This window comes from Saimiri boliviensis, chromosome 13 (genome assembly GCF_048565385.1).
Source record: "Saimiri boliviensis isolate mSaiBol1 chromosome 13, mSaiBol1.pri, whole genome shotgun sequence".
NCBI lineage: Eukaryota > Metazoa > Chordata > Mammalia > Primates > Cebidae > Saimiri > Saimiri boliviensis.
This window is the reverse complement of record NC_133461.1, coordinates 9,806,151-9,827,809: the sequence shown is the minus strand read 5'-3', so window position 1 is coordinate 9,827,809 and position 21,659 is coordinate 9,806,151. Positions and strand designations below refer to the sequence as shown.

The window sequence follows — 21,659 nt, the reverse complement described above, 5'->3', positions numbered from 1 at the left end:
GGTTCCAGGTCTTTGCTATTGTAAACAGTGCTGCAATTAACATTAGTGTGCATGTGTCCTTATAGTAGAATGATTTACATTCCTTTGGATATATACCCAGTAATGGGATTGCTGGGTCAAATGGAATTTCTATTTCTAGGTCCTTGAGGAATCGCCGCACTGTCTTCCACAATGATTGAACTAATTTACACTCCCACCAACAGTGTAAAAGTGTTCCTATTTCTCCATATCCTCTCCAGCATCTGTTGTCTCCAGACTTTTTAATGATCACCATTCTAACTGGTGTGAGATGGTATCTCAATGTAGTTTTGATTTGTATTTCTCTGATGACCAGTGATGATGAGCATTGTTTCATATGTTTGTTGGCCTCCTGTATGTCTTCTTTTGTAAAGTATCTGTTCTTATCCTTTGCCCACTTTTGAATGGGCTTGTTTGTTTTTTTCTTGTAAACCTGTTTTAGTTCTTTGTAATTTCTGGATATCAGCCCTTTGTCAGATGGGTAAACTGCAAAAATTTTTTTCCCATTCTGTTGGTTGCTGATTCACTCTAATGACTTTCTTTTACCGTGCAGAAGCTGTGGAGTTTGATTAGGTCCCGTTTGTCTATTTTGGCTTCTGTTGCCAATGCTTTTGGTGTTTAGGTCATGAAGTCCTTGCCTACGCCTATGTCCTGAATGGTTTTGCCTAGATTTTCCTCTAGGGTTTTTATGGTGTTCGGTCTTATCTTTAAGTCTTTAATCCACCTGGAGTTAATTTTAGTGTAAGGTGTCAGGAAGGGGTCCAGCTTCTGCTTTCTGCACCTTAAACTTCATATGGAACCAAAAGAGAGCCCGCATAGCCAAGTCAATTCTAAGCAAAAAGAATAAAGCAGGAGGCATCACACTACCGGACTTCAAACTATACTACAAGGCTAATCAAAACAGCATGGTACTGGTACCAAAACAGAGATATAGACCAATGGAACAGAACAGAGGCCTCGGAGGCAAGACAACATATCTACAACCATCCAATCTTTGACAAACCTGACAAAAACAAGCAATGGGGAAAGGATTCCCTGTTTAATAAATGGTGTTGGGAAAACTGGCTAGCCATGTGCAGAAAGCAGAAACTGGAAAGACTTTTATTGCTGTATCTGTGATTGATGGATTCACAAGACAAAGAAATACTAAATACTATAATAATGGCCAACTCATCTAAATTCAGCCATTTAAAAAAATGTTGAATATGCACATTTAACAGATATGTTTACCATAAATAAAAGCAGAGACCAGCCCACAAGGGTTGGCTTCTTTCCTTTTTGACACTGCAAGATGTCTGGTACTCACTCACCCTCGGCTATGGTCAATCTCATCACGAAGGTTTCATTTTCTCCTGTGCTGGCCAAGAAGCGGCAGCCATAGAGCCCCGAGTCTGAGGCCCTGGCGTTGGGGATGACGATGAAGCTCTGCACTCCGTGACTGCAGTTGTTCACTATTTCTCTTGGGAAGGTGGAGGTGAAATTTCCACCATGGACCAAGTTGCAGTAAGTTAAGAGGTCGATCTGATGGGGCTGTATCTTTTCCCACCTCACTTCCTGCACAGGCCACGTCCTCTGAGGCTGACAGGTGAGTGTGATATTTTTTCCAGGTTCTGAGATGATGTGGCTATTTGGTGGCACAGCTGTCTCAAAACTATCTGAAAAGAAGAAGTAAATGATTAGATGCAGGTTGTCAAATTTTGGGTCACCCAACTGGAAGCTACCCAACCATCAAAATGATGAATGATGTTACCTGACACAGTTTCCTCCATTGTGAATGATCTCTTTCTACCACATTTTTATAAGAGGGTTTTCGTTTAAGGCAGCAAGATAAATAGAAAAGAGGATATGATTGTTCACACGTAGTTCCGTAAGTGTTACTTGGTTAACCATGTAGTGAGAAACAAAGCCAAAACCCCTGGTGCTTTTCTTGGTAGTGATCATATCAAGAGGCTGAATTTGCCAAGGAGGCTGTAATGCAACAATGCTGGGCTGGTGTCTCCGACACTGACCTTGAGTATCAAATTTCCAGATTATAATCATTCTGGCTAAGATTATGACAGTCATGAAAAATCCCAAATCATTTTCATTGAATACACACATGACCTCATTCTTCAGATACACAGGGTTGTCTCACACATGGATAGAATAGAGCCCCACATGTGGTATCAATTCTTGGTAACCTGAAAGTCCCCAGTATTCTCCCACCTTCCTGACACCATTTCTGAAATTCCCACCACAAAGTAATTGTCAGTAATTGTCACCGAATATCTACGTCAGTGGTCCTTACAGTGCGTTTGGGGGGCCCTCAGCATCCTTGTGTCCCTTTAGGGGATATGCAAGGCCAAACCTATTTTCCTAGCAATATTAAGATAAAATTCCCCCTCTTCAATCCAGTTATCTCACAGGTATACATTAGATATTTTCAGAGGTTCTGCCAGCAGGTGGTATGTGTGCTTGAAAATTCTTGTGTTTTAAATTTTTCTCAATATTAACTTCAAAGACAGTAAACATGACAGATATAACCTACATAAACAAATACTCCCTGAGAATCTTCAATAATTTTTGGAAGAGCATAAAGGGATCTTGAGACCAAAATGTTTGGGAACCTGATCTAAAGAATAAACTGCAGTATTTCTCAAAGTTCAGACAACCCAGCAAGGTAACAAGTCTATCTATTTATTAGTGATGAATATCTTCTTTCATCTGAGAGCATCAGTAATGCCAGCAAATTCTGACCTGTCGTCTCAGTACAGAGGAAGGCCTGGGCAGTGACGATGTCACAATGCTCTCTGGCACTAAGGGAGAAATGCAAAAAGTGCAAAGTCATCTGTCACCTCAACTATGTGACAGTTTCACTCAAGGCTGGCCCAGGAGCCATCATCTTGGCATATAGACAAAAGAAAAAAAGAAATAGAGAAAGAGAAAGAGAGAAAGGAAGGAAGGAAAGAGAAAAAGAGAGAGAGAAGAGAGAAAAGAAAAGGAAGGAGGAAGGAAAAGAAAGGAAGGAAAGGAAAACAGGAACAAAAAGAGATGTCACATTTCAAAAGACAGAACGAAAGTAAGTCTAAAGTGCAGTAAGATTTGCTATCTATTAAACTAGAATATCATGCCTACGATAGTTTCAGCTGCACCAAAAACTAGCTTCTCATCTTCATCATGCGGTTCCATGTGTCAAAATGTTGTAAAGAGAAAACCACAGCACTCCAGGTTTCTCCTCTGTATAGCTGTTTACCAAAAGTAGCACTTTACCCACATAACACACGCCCAGAAAACATGTCAACTCTAAGTCATAAAGCAACACAAGAAAAGGGGAGGAAAGAGAAGGAAAGGAAGAAAATTCATAAAAAATGGGAAAAAAGCGAAATAAAAGCTTAAAAGAAACAAAATAAAAATTAAAACAGGGAAAGAAAGACATGAGAAACGGAGGAAATGAGTGGCAACATAAAATCAGATGCCAGCATACCATATGGAGAAATGAAAGAACATAAAAGAAATGAAAAAAAAGAAAGCAAAATCAACTTTTGTGGGAGCCCTTCTGGCCCCTGGGAAGTAAGAGGCAGTGTGGGTGTGTGTCTTCAGTGCTCACAGGCACAACTGTTTTGTGTTTTTCTTCTTCTTCTCTCTGGATGCTGCCCCATTCAATCTCAGGAGCTTCCTTTGTCTGCCTATCTAACCAAAACCATGCTCTCAGAGAGGCCTCCATGAACCTGCTGACTCAGGTATAAACAGGAGTCTTCTCATAGCATTATGCAGTAATGCTGGGCTGGTTTCTCCAACCCTTCAGTATCAAATTTTCAGATTATAATCATTCTGGCTAAGATTATGACAGTCATGAAAAAGATCCCAAATCATTTTCATTGAATACACACATAAACTCGTTCTTCAGGTATACAGATACCCGTGTCTGCATTTTCGCAAAGGACAATGCAGGAAGCAATGGGGAAAATCCTAGAGAGGATGCAGCTGCCTTTGGGGAGCAAAGTGCAGGGAGGTTACAGCAGAGGCCCCATGTGAGGACCCAGACCTGCCTTTCAATAGACAGCCTAGAGCTGAAAGAAGTGTTTCCCAATCCTAGAGCCAGGTGGTTCAGAAGCTCAGAGTAGCCCCTAATCAACCTTTTCTGACAGAGTAATTGGTTGGTATCATATAAAAATCAAGACTTCTATGAGGTTGGCAGAACCTGCCTTCCCTCCGATGTTGCTTGTGGCTTCTCAGATGAAAGGCTCCTCCTCCACAGCACAGTGGAAGGCAGCTCAAAATACCTTGAAAAGAACTACCAGGAAGAACCCACACAAACAAGAGGACTCTGGCATCCTGATGAACTTGGAATTGGAAAATGGATTCACGTAAAACAGAAACCAAAATGTTGCAGTGAATTGGGAAGAAAAAAGTTTGATTTGAATAAAACAGAAACAGGCCGGGCGCGGTGGCTAACGCCTGTAATCCCAGCACTTTGGGAGGCCAAGGCAGGTGGATCACGAGGTCAGGAGATCAAGACCATCCTGGTCAACATGGTGAAAACCCGTCTCTACTAAAAATACAAAAATCAGCTGAGCATGGTGGCACGTGCCTGTAATCCCAGCTACTGAGGAGGCTGAGGCAGGAGAATTGCCTGAACCCAGTAGGCGGAGGTTGCGGTGAGCCGAGATCGCACCATTGCACTCCAGCCTGGGTAACAAGAGCGAAACTCCGTCTCAAAAAAAACAAAACAAAACAAAAAAAAACAGAAACAAAAATAATAACAACCAGTTTATACTTACCTGTAGCTATGTATTTATACTTAGAATAAACATTGAATACACTGTGTTGTTCTTCCATGATTTCCATTGCAGGGTATCATGACGAAATATTCTCTATTTTGTATGTGGCTTCTCTGGCTTGACCATAGATCATCGCTGGAAATTATTTCAGTGCTTCATCACCTTTTCTAAACACCACTCATGCTCTGGGTACCCCAAACTTTGCTGGGTACCTCTTCGCATCATGCCACTGTCCCTGCCCACCAGCACGTCCCTGGTTACTGACCTGTCCTCATCACCACCCCCACTGTTCAACAGCTCTGCATGCAGTTTGAGCACCTCTGCAAAATCCCCCACCAACCTCACAAAACCCTGAGTCTTTTTACTGTCAGCTTCATAAGCCCAAGCCTTCATATAGCTAGACCTTTTTACACTACCCTGCCCTTAGCACCTAGAACCATGCTTGGCATAAAGTAGAGAAGCCAATCAATATTTTTTGGTTGAAAAATTTGCCAACCTAACAAATGGTAGGAAATATTTGCAAACTATGCATCTGACAAAGGTCTAGCATCAAACATCTATAAGGAATTTAAACAAATTTACAAGAGCACAACAAACAATCCCATTAAAAAGTGGGTAAAGGACATGAACAGACACTTCTCAAAAGAAGACATATATGTAGCCAACAAGCATATGACAAAAAGCTGAATGTCACTCATCATTTGAGAATGGCAAAACAAAACCACAATGAGATACCATCTCATACCAGTCAGAATGGCTGTTACTAAGAAGTCAAAAATTACAGATGCTGGTGAGGTTGCAGAGAAAAGGGAACACTTATACACTGCTGGTAGGACCGCAAATTAGTTCAACCATTGTGGAAAGCAGTATGGCAATTCCTTAAAGAGATAAAAGCAGGACTACCATTTGACCCAGCAATCACATTCCTGGGCAAATACCCAGAGGAATATAAATCATCCAGCATAAAGACGCATATACGTGAATGTTCACTGCAGCACTATTCACGATAGCAAAGACATGGAATCAACCTAAATGTCCACCAATAACAGATAGGATAAAGAAAATGTATTACATATACATCATAGAATACTATGCAGCCATAAAAACAAATGAGATGTTTTGTGGGAACATAGATGGAGCTGGAGGCTGTTATCCTCAGCAAACTAATGCAGAAATCAAAAACCAAATACCGTATGTTCTCACTTTTAGGTGGGAGCTAAATAAGAACTTACAACCATAAAGAAGGAAGCAACAGACATTGGGATCTATCTGAATGGGGAGGATGAAAGGAAGGAGAGAAGCAGAAAAGATAACTATTGGGTACTGAGCTTACTATGTGGGTGATAAAATAATATGTACAATGAACCCCTGTGACATGTGTCTACCTATGTAACAAATCTTCACATGTACCCACAAACCTAAGAGTTAAAAAAAAATTCTTTTTAATAAAATACAACTGTAATTTTTACTTTAAATACTTGAAAAAATTAATTTATAATTCACTTTGCACTCAGAGTATAATGTATTTTTATTGATTTTGGGGGAGATTTTTATCTATAATAACCCTAATATTAAGAAACAGACTTAAAATAATATTAAGTCTGAACTTAAAATAATATTAAGTCTAAATATTAAGTTTAGAATAATATTAATTCTAAACGAATTGATAGTTCTAGGCAACAATCATCAGTGTCTGCAAATTCTCAAATGCCATTTATGTTTTCACAATACTACCATGGAAGTCGTAGTCTTGCCAAAATAATCAAACCTGATGCTAATCAAGCCTCTAACCATCAATTTACAGAACTACAAAGAGCAGAAAAATGCATTAAATGCCACCACGGAAAAGCCCTGGGAATAGGAAAAACTCAAGGTGACAACAAATGAAAGGTGGAGAGGGAAAGGAAAAAACCTACAGGTGAAAAGAGAGGTAAGCGACATTAAACAGTAACAACGTGTCGAACCTGAAAAGGAAAACTTCATAGTACTGGAGAAATGCGAAGTAGACATTTAATAATTTTAAGAAATTATTGCTGTTTTGTCGGGGGGTGAAGGTAATGACAGTATCATATTTATGTCAAAAAGAAAACTCATTTTTTTGAGATTCAGGCTAAAATATTGATAGATGAGATGACTTAACAGCTGGAATTTTCTTCAAATTAATCAAGGAGAAGAGGGAGCATGAGAAATGTAGAATAATACTAACCCAAAATTGATAGTCAGTGAAGCTACATAATGGTCACATGGGAATTGCTTACACTATTCTATTTTTGTATATGTTCGAAACTTCCATTAAAAAAGCTTCAAAAGTATGTGTTTGTACAAGATTTGAGAAGCAAGAGAACTAACCAAAATTGAAGTCCCTGCTTATGAAAGGTACTTTACACATCCAATCTCTAATCCTAACAGTATCATCCAATCAGTATTAATGAGCCTGTTTCACAGCTGAAAAAAAAAAATATATATATACTGAAGTAGCTTTCCAAGGAGCTGAGCTGGCAAAAAGCAGAATCAGAAACAAAACAAACTAATTTGGTTTTAAAGCTCATACATTTTTCATGCCAGAACACCACAAACTCTAAACTCTCTCCTGTATCTTTAACCTCCGATTCTAAATGGACCCTTCTCTCTCTCACTTTTAAATAGGCTCTTTCTCCCATTCCTGAAAACCAACGTTGGACCTTTTGGTGCCATCCGATCTGCATTTCTTCTTCCCTATTCATTCAAAGTTCCCGAAGTGGGTTCCCATCCTGCTCTGCCTCCTCCCTTCCCATAGGTGTTTCAACACACTCAAGCATCCATTTCCACCCTTCTACCAAGACTGCAAATGTCACCAATGTTCTTGACCTGAATGCTGGAGGTCCAGCACTACTAGAAATGTTCTTCCCCTCAGCTTCTGTGACACTGCACTTTTCTGCTTCTCCTCTCTCCTTTCTGACCTCCCTCCACTATCTCCTTCATGCTTTCTCTTCTTCTGCTGGTCCTTAAAAAAAATGTTTTAGGAGGCCACTGCCCTCCCCTGTCCACTCACCATCCCTGAGTGAGCCCATCTACCCTCCTTGCTCAACCATCTCTGAGGTGCAGATGAAGTGAAATCAACAGGGCCTGCTCAATCAGACCTCTCTCCAGGGTTTCTAAAGCACAAGACAATAACTTGTTCTTATGATGCTTCAAATAGACTAAAAATTAAACATCCCAGCATTGCCCTAAGCCATCTGCAGGAGCACCATTATTACACTGGCTAATTAAAAGTGATGATAGTAGTTGCTTCACGTATTCCCAACTGTGCCTAGACTATGAATATGCTCAATTAAGAACTTTTCTACAAACTCTTAATAGTGACCCAAATAAATGCAAAATGAAATGTTGACTGCATGATGACTAAGGAGGTCTCCTAAAGTGGCCTGAGATAAAGCTGCCAAAAATAAGCAAGTGAAAGAAATAGAAACATGAATTCCCAGTTACAAGCAAGCAACCAAGTCCAGCAAGCGGAAGAAAGGGTACTTTTGAAGCTCCTAGCTAGGGCATGCAGTGTGGAAAGACATACTGTGGACAGGAGAATCACAGACACAAAAGGCAGAATTTCCCAAGGATGCCTTTGCCTCCCTCATAGTTCCGGCTGTGACAGAAAAAAGTGAAAAAGACAGTCACTGTGGACACTAAAGTGAGCGGTCAGGCAGCTTCCAGCAGAATAGAAACAGAAGCCTCTTACCCAGAATGCATCAGCATTCCCAGAGGAGGCACCGCACAAGCTCCTGCCTAGCTGTAGACTCCCCGCGTGCCTTCATTTCGAACACAGACAGCAATGACAGTATCGGATGGCATTTCTCTAAACAGCTGCAATGTTCCCAGACGGCCAAGTTTGGGGATGTTACGGGTGGAATTGTGCCCCTCAAAATTCCTATGTGAAGTCCTAACCTCCAGTACCTCACAACCTGATCCGATTTGGAAACAGGGCTACAGTAGATGCAATTAGTTGATATGAAGTCATCCTGGAATAGGGTGGCCCCTAATCCAGTGTGTCTGTGTCCTTACAAAAAAGGGAAATTCTGACACTGACAGGAATACAAGCAGAATGCCATGTGAAGATGAAGGCAGAGATCGGGTTGATGCTTCCACAAGCCAAGGAAGGCCAGAGACTGCCAGAAACAGCCAGAAGCAAGGCAAGACCTCCCCTTGTAACCCCCAGAGGAAACCAATTGTGCTGACACCTTCACTGTGGACTTTGAACTGCAGGACAACACATTTCTGTTAAGTCCCCCACTTTTGGTATTATGTACCAGCAGCTCTAGGACACTAATGGGGAGTAAGGACCAGCAGGACAACATCTTGGGTAGTCTGGGCCTCGCCAGCACCCATCGGAAGCAGCAAGTCCACCCCGTTCAGGAAATCTGCCGTCTTCGCGACCCCGCTTCCCACACATTGCCATTTTCTGTCTTTCATTTAAAGTGCAGATCAAAGGTAAAGGACCAAATAAGATAAAAATAAGTGAAAAGTTTGCTTAACTGAAAGGCACAGATAAAGTGGGAAGAACGAGTTACAATAAAGAGATAAAAACACAACCCGACAAAGCCATCGTGAAGGAAAGCCAGGCAAGGCCATTTGTTGAAATGAAAAAAAAAAAAAAAAGAAGAAGGGACTAGAATTAGGCTGCATGTCCTGCACGGCAAATCAGGATTCCAGCCCAGAAAGTCCATATTAAGAGATTTGCAGAATCTCGTTGAAAGAGTGATTTCCCTGTCTAAGCATCAAACAGTAAAGGACTTGCAATGCAGGCCCCCAGCAGGTTTGTGATTCAAATGACCTATGAGTTCAAGCAACTGCTGAGACCACCTGCCTCCCAAGCCTCAGAGCCCAGGCTGCCTCCAGGGGCAGCTTCACGGAGCTCCAGAAACTTGAGATTGGCCACCTGAAAGGTAACCGAGGGTCCTCATGGTATAACATTTGTTTAGGTTCTAATTGTTAAAAAATAACTTTCAATCTCTCCACCATGGTACAATGAGAATGACCCTTCTTATTATAGTCGGTATCATCACATTTGCTGAAGCACATGGAAAAGTCAAACTTTTGAGGCATTCTGCAGTTTCTCTCAACCAGAAAAATAACTGACTAATGGGATATAAGAATTTTAACTATAGGCAGTACATCTCTGAGGTCTCATAAAAAAAAAATCATAATATGGCCCAAGAGCATTGGTCTGTTTTCTACTAAAATATTACCAATTGGCCCCCCGGGTTAGACAATTTAATGTAGACTTTCTGCATGACAGGTTTATAAAAGGATATCAAGAGATTAACACTGTCTCTAATGATTCCCTACTAGAGAATACATTGTTAGTGAATTATCCCTGGAGACTACATTAAGCATTTTGTCCCATAAACTCAAAAATATTTTCAGTATATTTTAAAAGCAAAATAATAAGCCTTGAACGAGTCCTAAGTGCCAGCATTAAACGCATTACATAAAATAGTGCATTTACTCCTCACAGAAAAGTCGCCCAGTCTGTGAATGGCAGAGACATTCTCACCTAGGCAGGGGGTCTAGGGAGCCATTTTCAAACCAGCCCTGAGAAGGGACTCCAGGGATAGCCAGAGTTTTCTTTCCTACCCTGCAACAGGGCAGGATCTCAGAGGCAGCATCCCCTCCAAAGACGCCTCTGCTCCTAGATAGCTTATTTTCTGATGCCTTAACTCTTATAATTAGAAATCAATTTCTGTACTTGTCCTTGTTAAAACGCATATAAAATTTTCAATTCCTGGCAGGCACCACCACATTAGTGTGAAATTGTCCATTAGGTTGTTTTCCAAGTAGAAAGCAAGGAAGATGTTTCCCACAGGAGAGTGGCCAGCAATAGACCTGCTGTGGCAAAGGAGAAAGAGAAGATCCTTAAATTAGCCTTGTCCCTGCCAAGGTGGGTGCCCCGCAGGGCGGAGGGCAGAGAAGGAAAGTGAATGGAGATGCAGGACGGGTGGGAGATTCACACAGAAAGATGCACTGCAAACCAGAAGCAGTGAAATTCTGCCTCCTTATTTTTCCTTCCTTTATTCATTCAACATTCATTCATTCATCCACAAGCCTTACCAGGTATAAATAAAACACAGTCTGAGTTAGTTAGGGGAGAGACACACAAAGTCCTCCAAAGAACAAAGTGAAGAAAACACAAACAGAGCCTTTAGAAATTCCCCATAGAGGCTCTGATGGCATCTGCAGAGACCCGAAGAGGGAGCTGTGAGTTTCAGAAGCAGCTACTACAGACTGTACTCAGCAAGGTCTGTCAAAGATTCTCTCACCAAGCACAAGGGCATCTGCCAGAAGAAAGTCTATTTAGGACTCCAAACTTAAGCTATTCGATTGCATACTTTGTGCCTTTAGAGCATCTACTCCAAGTTCAATTTCCTTCCTCTTCTCACATTTTCTGACCACGTATTTTAGTCTCTACTTCATTACACATCTTTGGTATTTCCAGATGTCTTTGTGGAGAACAAGTAGCATTTGTGATTCATGACATGAAAAATGACTAAGAACCAACTGATACGATGTTAGAAAGAGGAAAACAAGAAACAGTGCAGGCACACCCTCACAATGTACTCTACACATATTATATAAGCCTAGATGTGAACTTACGTATTTTGACTTACACTGAAAAACGGTGTAATAAAATTAATTATAAAACGAAGTTTTAAAACACACTGCTCAGAAAATCAGAGGTTCACCATTGCTAACAGTGTGATTCCTATCCAATTAAAATTGCTCTGAAAATTGGAAGATAATTTCTGCAGGCATAAGCCATGACCTATGAAATAGAAGACACTTTCCATAGGGATAGGGGAACACAAGGTCCTCTGGTCTTGCTCAGCGCTGCAAAAATCTCCAGTCAGGAATAGCAACAGCACTTAAAGAAAAGCGAGCTATAAATTCACCCTTACAGCTCTCTCCTGAAAATTTGATTATGAACCCTATTTTGCCTGGTAAAATATTTCATGCTGTAACTGGCCACAGTTAAGAAAGGCTAGGATTTCTTGAAGGGCTTAGAGTTTCAGACAATATTCATGTTCATTGTAAGGGAAAAAGGCAAATGATGAATCGGAAGAATTGAAAGACAAGATCCTCACTTTGGATTCTCTAAGCAATAAGGTCCAAACACTGCAATGCAGGGAACTCCATAAAAGTCGAGCAGGGGCCGGGCTTGACTTGGACACTGAGCAGATGGTCTCAGGGTCCAGGGACACCCCCCGGGACCTTTTTGCCTTCTTGAAGCACCCCAGCTTCTGTGCTCTTCTTCCCTAAGAGCCCAGACCTGCCCCTCTCAGTTGAGTACTGCCTCGGGCGGCTGGAGCCTGCCTTGCCTGAGAATGTATACACCCCAAGGAACCCTGATCCAATGACTGACCCTGGTAGAGTTTGCTTTTCCTGGCCAGGAGGCTTCCCTGGACCTCGCTGGATCCTGTGCCCTTGCTGGATCTCTCCTTCACTTTCCAATCTGGGTCCCCTGATGGGTTTCCCTGGGAACACTTCCTTATGAGTTCCTTTTCACATTTATCCTCCTCTCAGGAACTGCTTCTGGTTAATGTAACCTGAGGCAGGCAAAATTGTAGAACTTTACCAAATTATACTTGTGCCTATAATCTAAATTTCCATCTGTGTGCCTGGAGCCAGGCTTCTAAATGTCTTTTTTTTTTTTTCCCAGACGGAGTCTCAGTCTGCTACCCAGGCTGGAGTGCTGTGGTGCAATCTCAGCTCACTACAACCGGCGCCTCCCAGGTTGACGCAATTCTCCTGCCTCACCCTCCAGAGTAGCTGGGATTACAGGCAAGTGCCACCATGTCCAGCTAAATATTTTTGTATTTTTAGTAGAGACGGGGTTTCACTATGTTGACCAGGCTGGTCTAGAACTTCTGATCTCAAGTGATTTGCTCCCCTCAGCCTCCCAAAGTGCTGGGATTGCAAGTGTGAACCATTGTGCCTGGCCCTTAAATGTCTTCTTGATAACATAGCCTGAGTCAATGAAAATCTGTCTCATAGAAGCAGAGGGTAGAATGGTACTTACATTGGCTGGGAATTGGGGGAATGGGGAGAATAATGGTCAAGAAGGGTACGAAACCTCAGTCAGATAGAAGACGTAGATTCTTCCTTTTTTGAGCTCTGTCACACAGCTTGATGAATATAAATAATAGAGTAATGCCCATTTCAAAATTGCTAAGAGAGTGAATTTCAAATATTCTCACCACAAAAATGTATTTGAGAGGATGGATAGGTGAACTAGCTTGATTTAATTATTACACATTGTATTTATAAGTTATGACCTGTTTGTACCATATAAATTCATTATTATAAATTAACAATTTACAATTTAAAAATTAATAATAAAACAAAAGTGACTCTGGCTTTGACTCTTTGTTTGGCTCTATCACTCTCTCAAGTCCCAGCTTGACTTATCTCTCCCCCAGGACTTATCCAGAGTAATCTCTCAGCCATTGAATCCTACCTCTCTGTTTCTACACTTTTGTATAATTGGATATAACAACTTACTGCACTTGCAAAATATAAACTGTTGTGTTTTCTATTTTTGTGGCTATGCCTTTCTTTTCTCAACTACGCCGAGCTCCTTGGAGACAAAAATAATTTCTAAAATATTTGTTTGCTATTACTCCACCATGTTTCAAAAGCTTGCCAGGTAATTAATTGCACAGTTTATTGTACTCCTTCTAATCTCAGGGAAAACCTTACATAATAGCTCATACATATTTGATGATTAATAAATACTTGAGAATTCATTTACTACATCTGTAGGAGTTAAGCACAATGTCAAAGAAATCTGTACAACAGCAAGAATGACTAATAACCCAAAGATAATAAACATAGTTTGTAAACCAAACAGAATGAAAATTTGAAATGTAGTTATTAGAGGCTTCCCTATGTTTTTTCAACTGGACTATTGAAATAGTTGTCAAAATAATTCTAACTGTAGCCCCCTTTCCCTCCAACCCATGTTGCATTCAACTAAATAGCTAACATATATAACTTCTCAGGCTACAGCTGTACTTAAAAAGGTCAGATGCTTCCTCTTCCTACTACAGGACAAAGCACATGTTCTTTAGCAAAATCCTTTATGATATTCTTCTTGCCTTTGTCTCCAGTCTCATCTCCTGCTAGAATCTGCCATATACTCCAGTTTCCCCAAGAACATTATTCACCTTAATGATTTTGCATCAACTGTTTCTTCTCCTGGAATGCCTTCATAGACTCCTTCCACTTCATTCCAAGAAAACTGCTGTTCATCCTGCAAAACTTACCCTGTGATACCACTTATCCTCTGATATCACTTATTCTGTGACACCACCTACTTCAAGGACATATTTTCTTACTCACTTCAAAATAGGCTAACTACTCCCTCCTCTGTTTTCTCTCTGTGTTCTATTGTGCTGTTTATTTTTGTTGTCATTTCTTCCTGCCCTAAGAAACCATCAGCTCCATAAAGACATAGTACCTTCAATATGTCTAATCTTAGCAAAATGCCAGGCACATGAAGTTGCCTAGTAATTTTGGGGGGAATTAAATGAACGAGAAAACATCTCCAAAGATGACACATTGTAAATTTAGTGAATGATGCCAGGAACTCAGAGCAATATTTTCCAGTCCAGGTTCTGCGAGAGTTTGGGTCTCCATTCTGTGTTTGTCAAATGGAAACACACACAGGAGTTTTCACTCCTGGCACCACATACCCCTGAGCATCAGCCAGCACTGCAATATTTATGGTTTCAATACTTTCTCTCCAAAGAGCTCCAGGTGCTTTTCAAACCACAGAAAGATCAACAGTATCTCTTACAACCCCCTGAGGTAGAAGAGGCTGGCATTATTTAGTTCAAATTGTAATGAAGTTAAAACAAAAATATGACAATATTAAATCATCAGTGTGAGTATAGCTATTAGCAGCGATAGTTGTGATCATCTGATCAATTCAGAAAAGTAAGTAGTTCAGAAAAGACACAGAAAAAACTAACGGCAAGAGGGAAAGAAGAGTGTCCATGTTCTTTATTTTGGATTTTCAATGAACTTTTGTAGTTAAAGGAGATAATAATATATGTATTCAATTCAGCATTTAATTTGTGTTCTTTATATATCAGAGAAAATGTCTGCAAATTAATCCTAGGCAACAACGATTTTTTTTAAAGCATTATATGTGTGAAGATGGCTACCAAGCATTAGTTGAAATAGTGAATACTGGAAAGAATCTAAATGTCCAGAAACTTAATAAGGTTAAGCAAAGTATGAAAAGTAAAGATCAGTCTATCTGTATGGAAATTCTAATGACATAATGTACAGAAAAAATTATCAATGACATCTACACTTTGTTCACAGTTAAAACATATGTGTGCTCTGAATGAGAGTTGAACAGGAAATGGGAAGAGGAACCAGAAGCTTGGCAGCCTGAACTTTTTACATTTTTTAATGCATTTTAAAATCCCTGAAAATGTTGTTTTGACCCTCTTGGTGCGTTGTGTTAGTACTTTTCTAAGGAAGGAGGCAGCTCTGTGAGGGAAGGCACACCTTGGAGACTTGAGTCCAAAAACTAGAACACAGAAAGGAAAAATAGAAACCTCACTTCACCGTGGAAAGACTTGTCAAACATACCCTAACCACATGATAGAGACCAACATCCCAGTGATGCTGTGTGGATATCAGGTACACCTTGATATGATGTGATGAAAAGGGGCTCATGACTATGTATTCTTTCTAAAATTCCATATTCCCAAGTCTTATCATGAGTAAAACATCAGACAAACCCTAATTGAGAGATACTCTGCAGGATACTGGGCTAGTATTCCTCAGGACTCCCAGGGTCATGAAAAGGAAGGAGAGACAGAAATTGTCACAGACCAGAGGAAACTGGGGAGAAGTGGCAACTCAACGCAATGTGGTGGCCTGGTGGAGGGGACCCTGGAACGGAAAAAAGGACAAAACGTAAACACTTTGGATCCAAATAAAGTCTAGAGCTGAGATAACAGTAGTATACTCGTTTCAGTTTCATTGGTTTAACAAATATACCATGATAATGTGAGGTGTTAACAATGAGGGAGCCTAGTTAGGGGGTATATGGAAACTGTCTGTGCTAGCTTTCCCACTTTCCTGTAAATCTAAAAATATTCTAAAATGCAAAGATTATTAGAAGGGGGAGATGGTTGGATTTGGGAGTCTATAAGGAAAAGAAAAAGGACAGATGGGAGGGCAGAAGGAACAGCATCTTGAGTGGTACACGGCAACTGAGTAAGTGCCATGAGGCACTGGGACTACACCACAGTCGGTGAGGAAAGAGAAACAAGAGTGAGTTCTCAAGGGTGGAACTGAGGCCGTGAATAGCAAACTGGGTGTTGGTGAAGTGAGTTAGCTCAACCTACTGAGGCACAAGAAACAATGTTAACTGAAATGGTCCAGTGTTTTGTTAGCTAAAAAGGATAGATTTCCCTGTCTTCCTTGACATAGGTCCATGTTGGCACACACGAGCTAATCCTATTTTTTAAAGTGAGTAATGTCACAACATTCTGAGAAGGCTTCAGTGGGATAGGTTTGGGGTACTGGAGATTGCCACAGAGCTCCATCTTTTCCTTGAGGAAGGGTAATAGACAGAGTGAATTAGCAAAAAGCAACTGAATGCCAGCATCCTTTCCCTAAATGCTGGCATTTATCCAAATAGAATATTGAGCTATTAAAAGAATATTAGACTGGCAAGTCCTGCGAACTGCCTTCTTCATTTTTGAAAGGTGGGGCGAAAACAAATTGAAAATAAACCCTAAATAGATATTGCTACGAACCCCGTGTGAAGAATGACCTTGAAGTCCATGTTCACAGAGTGGGCACAACTGATATGGCAGGAACTCAATTCCACCCATCCCTTCAGGTCAGCAATCCTCACACACCTGAGAACACTAACATTCATAGAAATGTGGAAAGTTACCCAATTCACTCAAAATGAGGCCAGAATTCTCAACTCTCCTCCAAACCAACTCTCTTTTCACCACACTTATCTGCCCCATGTATTATTTTTTCCTGTATTTTCTTATCACTTGATTAAAATAAAGACGTAAATACTTCGGTATAAATTTTTAACTGTGATTTTTAATTCTTTTCTCAAAATAAAATAAAATATGCTTATTTAACGTGTGTGTGGGTGCAGGTGTGTGTGTGTATATGTATGTGTGTATTACTAATTAGTATACTGAACTAAGAGTCTTTGCCAACAAAAGTATATCTTTAAATCATATTTCTTGGCTGTGGACTTAACTTCTTGTTCAACTGAATACAGTAAATTATTCATTTTCTTATACCTACACAGAGTATTTCTTTCATTTCCTCATTTAAACATGAAATGGTTGAGCCTTCTTATGGGAAGAGATTTGTGCAAACCCAGGAGACACCAAAATCAGCAATGTCATGAAGTGAGTGGCTATTTTTTAAATGGTGGCCATTCTATGTTTTCATTTGTTTATATCCACATATCTTTTCCTTCCTGAGTTCTAAGAAAGGGTATACAAAGCTCTGTAAATTTTGAGATTGAGATGTCTAAACTACAAAATTCTTTAAAATTTTGGACACAAAATTCCTCTCTACTGAGGGCTACAACAAATGTCACCTCTGATTTGCTCAGGGATTTGGTTATATTTCATGATCTTTATTAAGAAAGTTGATAATAATCACATCCTTAGGTCTGACCTAATAATAATAATAATAATAAATTTTGAGTACTTATTTTCTGCTTGTGACTATACTAAATGCTTTGCATATGCATTTCATTTTAACATTTACAATTTAGTGAGATATGTATTCTTGTACCATTTTATAGATGATGAAATTCTGGGTAGAGAAGTAGAGAAAAGAATCACTCTTTGGATTTGATCACATGTAACAAATGGGACCTGTTTCTCTCTCTCTCCTCAGCTTTAGGAGAGGAACAACACAGCACAACCAGGAACGAGCAGAAAAAGAGCATTTCAGGAACTAATTGCAACAAACAGTCTGATCACTGGTTTCTTATAACTAGAAAAAGGCACTCCCAGATCCAAATGACACTCTGCTTATTATGAATATGGGCAGTAGAAAAGATCACTTCTGAAGGGCAGATTCCTCTAGCACCAGACCAGATGGTGGAATAAACAGGCTCTGGGATTTGCCATCATACCTGCCTACCCAGCAACCACGGGCATCTTCCGTCTCCACCCCCTGACCTTTCCAAACAGCAGTGGAGAAGAGAGAGAGACATAGTGAAAATACCAAGGATATCATTTTGTAAAAAAAAAAAATGAATGTAGAAATGTTTTAGAAAATAGATTGGCAGAGCTTTGAAAACCAAAAATGTCCTTACTGAAGAGACAAATGTGCCTAAAGGATTTGTTATTGTCACAGACCACAGATCAAAGATGGGATTAGTTAAGTTTTTTATTTATCAAAGTGAGAAAAGGATTGGTCTGGTCATAATTAGAAAACAAAATAAACATTTCCTTTTATAGGAATGTGCTTTTTTCTAAGTGAAAAACTGCCTAAAGCAATTCTAGAATTTCATTAATCTATGTTTATGCATTAAGTGTGAATATCATTTTTAAATATAGATCCCCTTAGAGGAAACTTGGTAAACATATGCCATACTCTTAGAGGAACAACCTTTGTCAATTACCATTTAAATTACAAGTGTGGGTAAGTGCTTAGAGCAGCTGGGAAGGAGGCAGGAGAGGTCCCTGCAGGATGGACCTCATAAGCAGGCAGGAGTCACTGTGGGTAAAGAACTCCTTTTTCAGGGCTCATGTATCCTAGTGAAATGCTCAGCCTGCATGTTATGAAGCAAGGGACCAGTCACCCCCTGCCCCGAAAGATGGGCTTCAGATGGGCTAAAAGAATTGGAGAATTATAGACAACTTCACTGGAAAGGGAGAAAAGATGTTTCTTATTAAAGTGTGAAGGTGAAAAAATGTCATCCCATGACTTCTCTATCATTCCATGTATCTTAATGAGGCTTCTGGAAACAAAGTGAGTTGGGGGAAATGCACTACTTCTATTAGAGACATTTCCAAAATTTAGAAAGCTGTCTCACTGTGATCCTATTTTCATAGCATGATTTTGGAGCAATAATCTAGAATGTCCAGTATTTATAACACTAAGAATTTGGTTTTTATGTATTATGTCAGAAAGTGAAAAATCTCTGGCTCTGAAAGTCTACCTTTCTATACAATATTTCATACAACACCTGCAAAACTGCTCTATGACCTTGACATTTTTGATGAGATCTTCGACTGCTTCAAGTCAATCACCTCACATCAGTGCCATTGGCAACTGACAAAGAGGAGCTTAGTTCAAGTTGATTAACACTACCAAAAAACAAACTCACAATGCACACCATATATCAATTATTCCATTGTGCTGCTCACGGACCAAGAGGAGACTATTTCTTTCCAAGTTTTGTGGTTAGCAATTCCTTGCGATAGTTCTGCCAGTTTCCAATTTTCTCACTGAAGGGTTACAGAGTTCGGTATTTGTGCCAGGTCCTATGTATTGCTGTTTTAGAAAAGCATTTCTACTAAAATAAATTGGAAAAAGAAGAAAGGGCAAGACAGACCAGATATTTGGCCTCCTTCTAATTGAGAATGACAACCACAACCATTTCAGTTACATTCAGCTGTCATTCTGTTACTCCCAATAAAATAGAAATGTTCATGCTCTAAAGTAACTAACACACAAATAACTATCAATTGAGGACTCACTATATTTAAGACAATGTCCTAAATTCTGAGCAAAACCCCAAATAAATTGCAAAGGAAATTCAAAAGGAATTAAAATTAATAATGCAGTAAGTCCTGACTCACCTGAAAGTAAATTGGCACAAGAGAACAGCCGAAAAATATTTTTTTTACTATCTTAGCATACTCTGATTTTCTAGAAATTCTACTCCTGTTCATTTTAAAGCAAGGGAAGATTTTACACTGAAGTGTTAGAGCTCTACCAGGAGTTGTTCATTTTGGAAACAGCATCATTAATGATTGACAATGCCATTCAGGGTAATCATGTCTCCTAGTCATAGTTCACAGTGATTCTAAACGGAAGTGAACACATTTCACTATTTGATTTTATCCCTCTCACACAATAACACCTGAACATTTATATATTAAATCATACTATTTTATTATAACTTAGTTTCATGTAATTTCTTCCCTATATTACATTTAGAGCATATATTTATTCTTGTGAAATTATGTGTGTAAATAGTTTTCATGATCTAAGAATATGATTTCAAAATGATTAAGGAAACTTATAAAGTATTTATAACAAAAGAAAATATTGGATCTGGGGGTCACCAAGATGGCTGAAAGAAGCCAGCACTGGAATGCGGCTCCCAGCAAATGAGACACAGAGGGCTAGAGGACTTCACAATTACAAATGAGGTGCTGGGTTCGTTTCTGTGGGACTGACAGGGCTCTGAAAATAGGCCCAGGGAAGGAGCTGCATCAACTAATGGGCAAAACAACCAGCCAGTAACAAAATGGCAGGATCAAATTCAAACATAACAACATTAACGTTTAATGTAAATGGCCTAAACACCCCAATCAAAAGACACAGCCTGGCAAACTGGATAAAAAGTCAAGACCCATTGGTGTGCTGTATTCAGGAGACCCATCTCACATGCAAAGACTCACACAGACTCAAAATAAAGGGATGGAAGAAGATTTACCAAGCAAATGGAGAGCAAAAAAAAAGCAGGGGCAGCAATCCTAGTCTCTGATAAAATGGACTTTAAGCCAACAAAGATCAAAAGAGACAAATAAGGACATTACATAATGGTAAAAGGATCAATGCAACAAGAAGAGCTAACTATCCTAAATACATATGCACCCAATGCAGGAGCACCCAATACATAAAGCAAGTTCTTAAAGACCTACAAAGAGACTTATACTCCCACACAATAATAGTGGGAGACTTTTATAACACTCCACTGACAATATTGGACATATCAAGACAGAGTCAACAAGGATATCCAGGACTTAAACACAGATTTGGACCAAGTGGACCTAATAGACATATACAGAACACTCCACCCCAAATCCACAGAATACACATTCTTCTCATCACCACATCATTCTTACTCTAAATTGACCACATAATTGGAAGTAAATCACTCCTCAGCAAATGCAAAAGAATGGAAATCATAACAAACAGTCTCTGAGACCACGGCACAATCAAATTAGAACTCAGGATTAAGAAAAGCACTCAAAACCACACAATCACATGGAAACTGAACAACTTGCTTCTGCATGATGAATGGATAAACAATGAAATGAAGGCAGAAATAAAAATGTTCTTAGAAACCAACAAGAATAAAGACACAACATACCAGATCCTATGGGACACATTTAAAGCAGTGTCTAGAGGGAAATTTATAGCAATAAATGCCCACATGAGAAGCAAGGAAAGATGTAAAATTGACACCCTATCATCATTTGAAAGAGCTAGAGGAGCAAGATCAAAAAAACTCAAAAGCAAACGGAAGGCAAGAAATAACTAAGATCAGAGCAGAACTGAAGGAGATAGAGACACAAAAAAACCCTTCAAAAAAATCAATAAATCAGGAGCTGGTTTTGTGAAAAGATCAACAAAATAGGCCACTAGCTAGACTAATAAAAAAGACAGAAGAATCGAATTGATGTAATAAAAATTGATAAAGGGGAGATCACCACCCATTCCTCAGAAATACAAACTACCATCAGAGATTACTACAACAACTCTATGCATATAAACAGTAAATATGGAAGAAATGGATAAATCCCTGGACACTTGCACACTCCCAAGACTAAGTCAAGAAGAAGCTGAAACCCCAAATAGACCAATAACAAGGTCTGAAGT

General features: G+C 39.6%; 1 protein-coding gene across 5 annotated transcripts in view; it reads right to left on the bottom strand.

Moving 5' to 3' along the window:
- CD226 (CD226 molecule) overlaps positions 1–21,659 on the bottom strand; it is a 115,991-nt gene that overhangs the window by 41,761 nt on the left and 52,571 nt on the right. For all 5 annotated transcript variants that reach the window (XM_074383262.1, XM_074383259.1, XM_074383258.1 and 2 more), the window contains exon 4: positions 1,329–1,673. In XM_074383262.1, the coding sequence (XP_074239363.1) occupies positions 1,329–1,673 (345 nt within the window). The remainder of the gene's footprint in view (positions 1–1,328; positions 1,674–21,659) is intronic.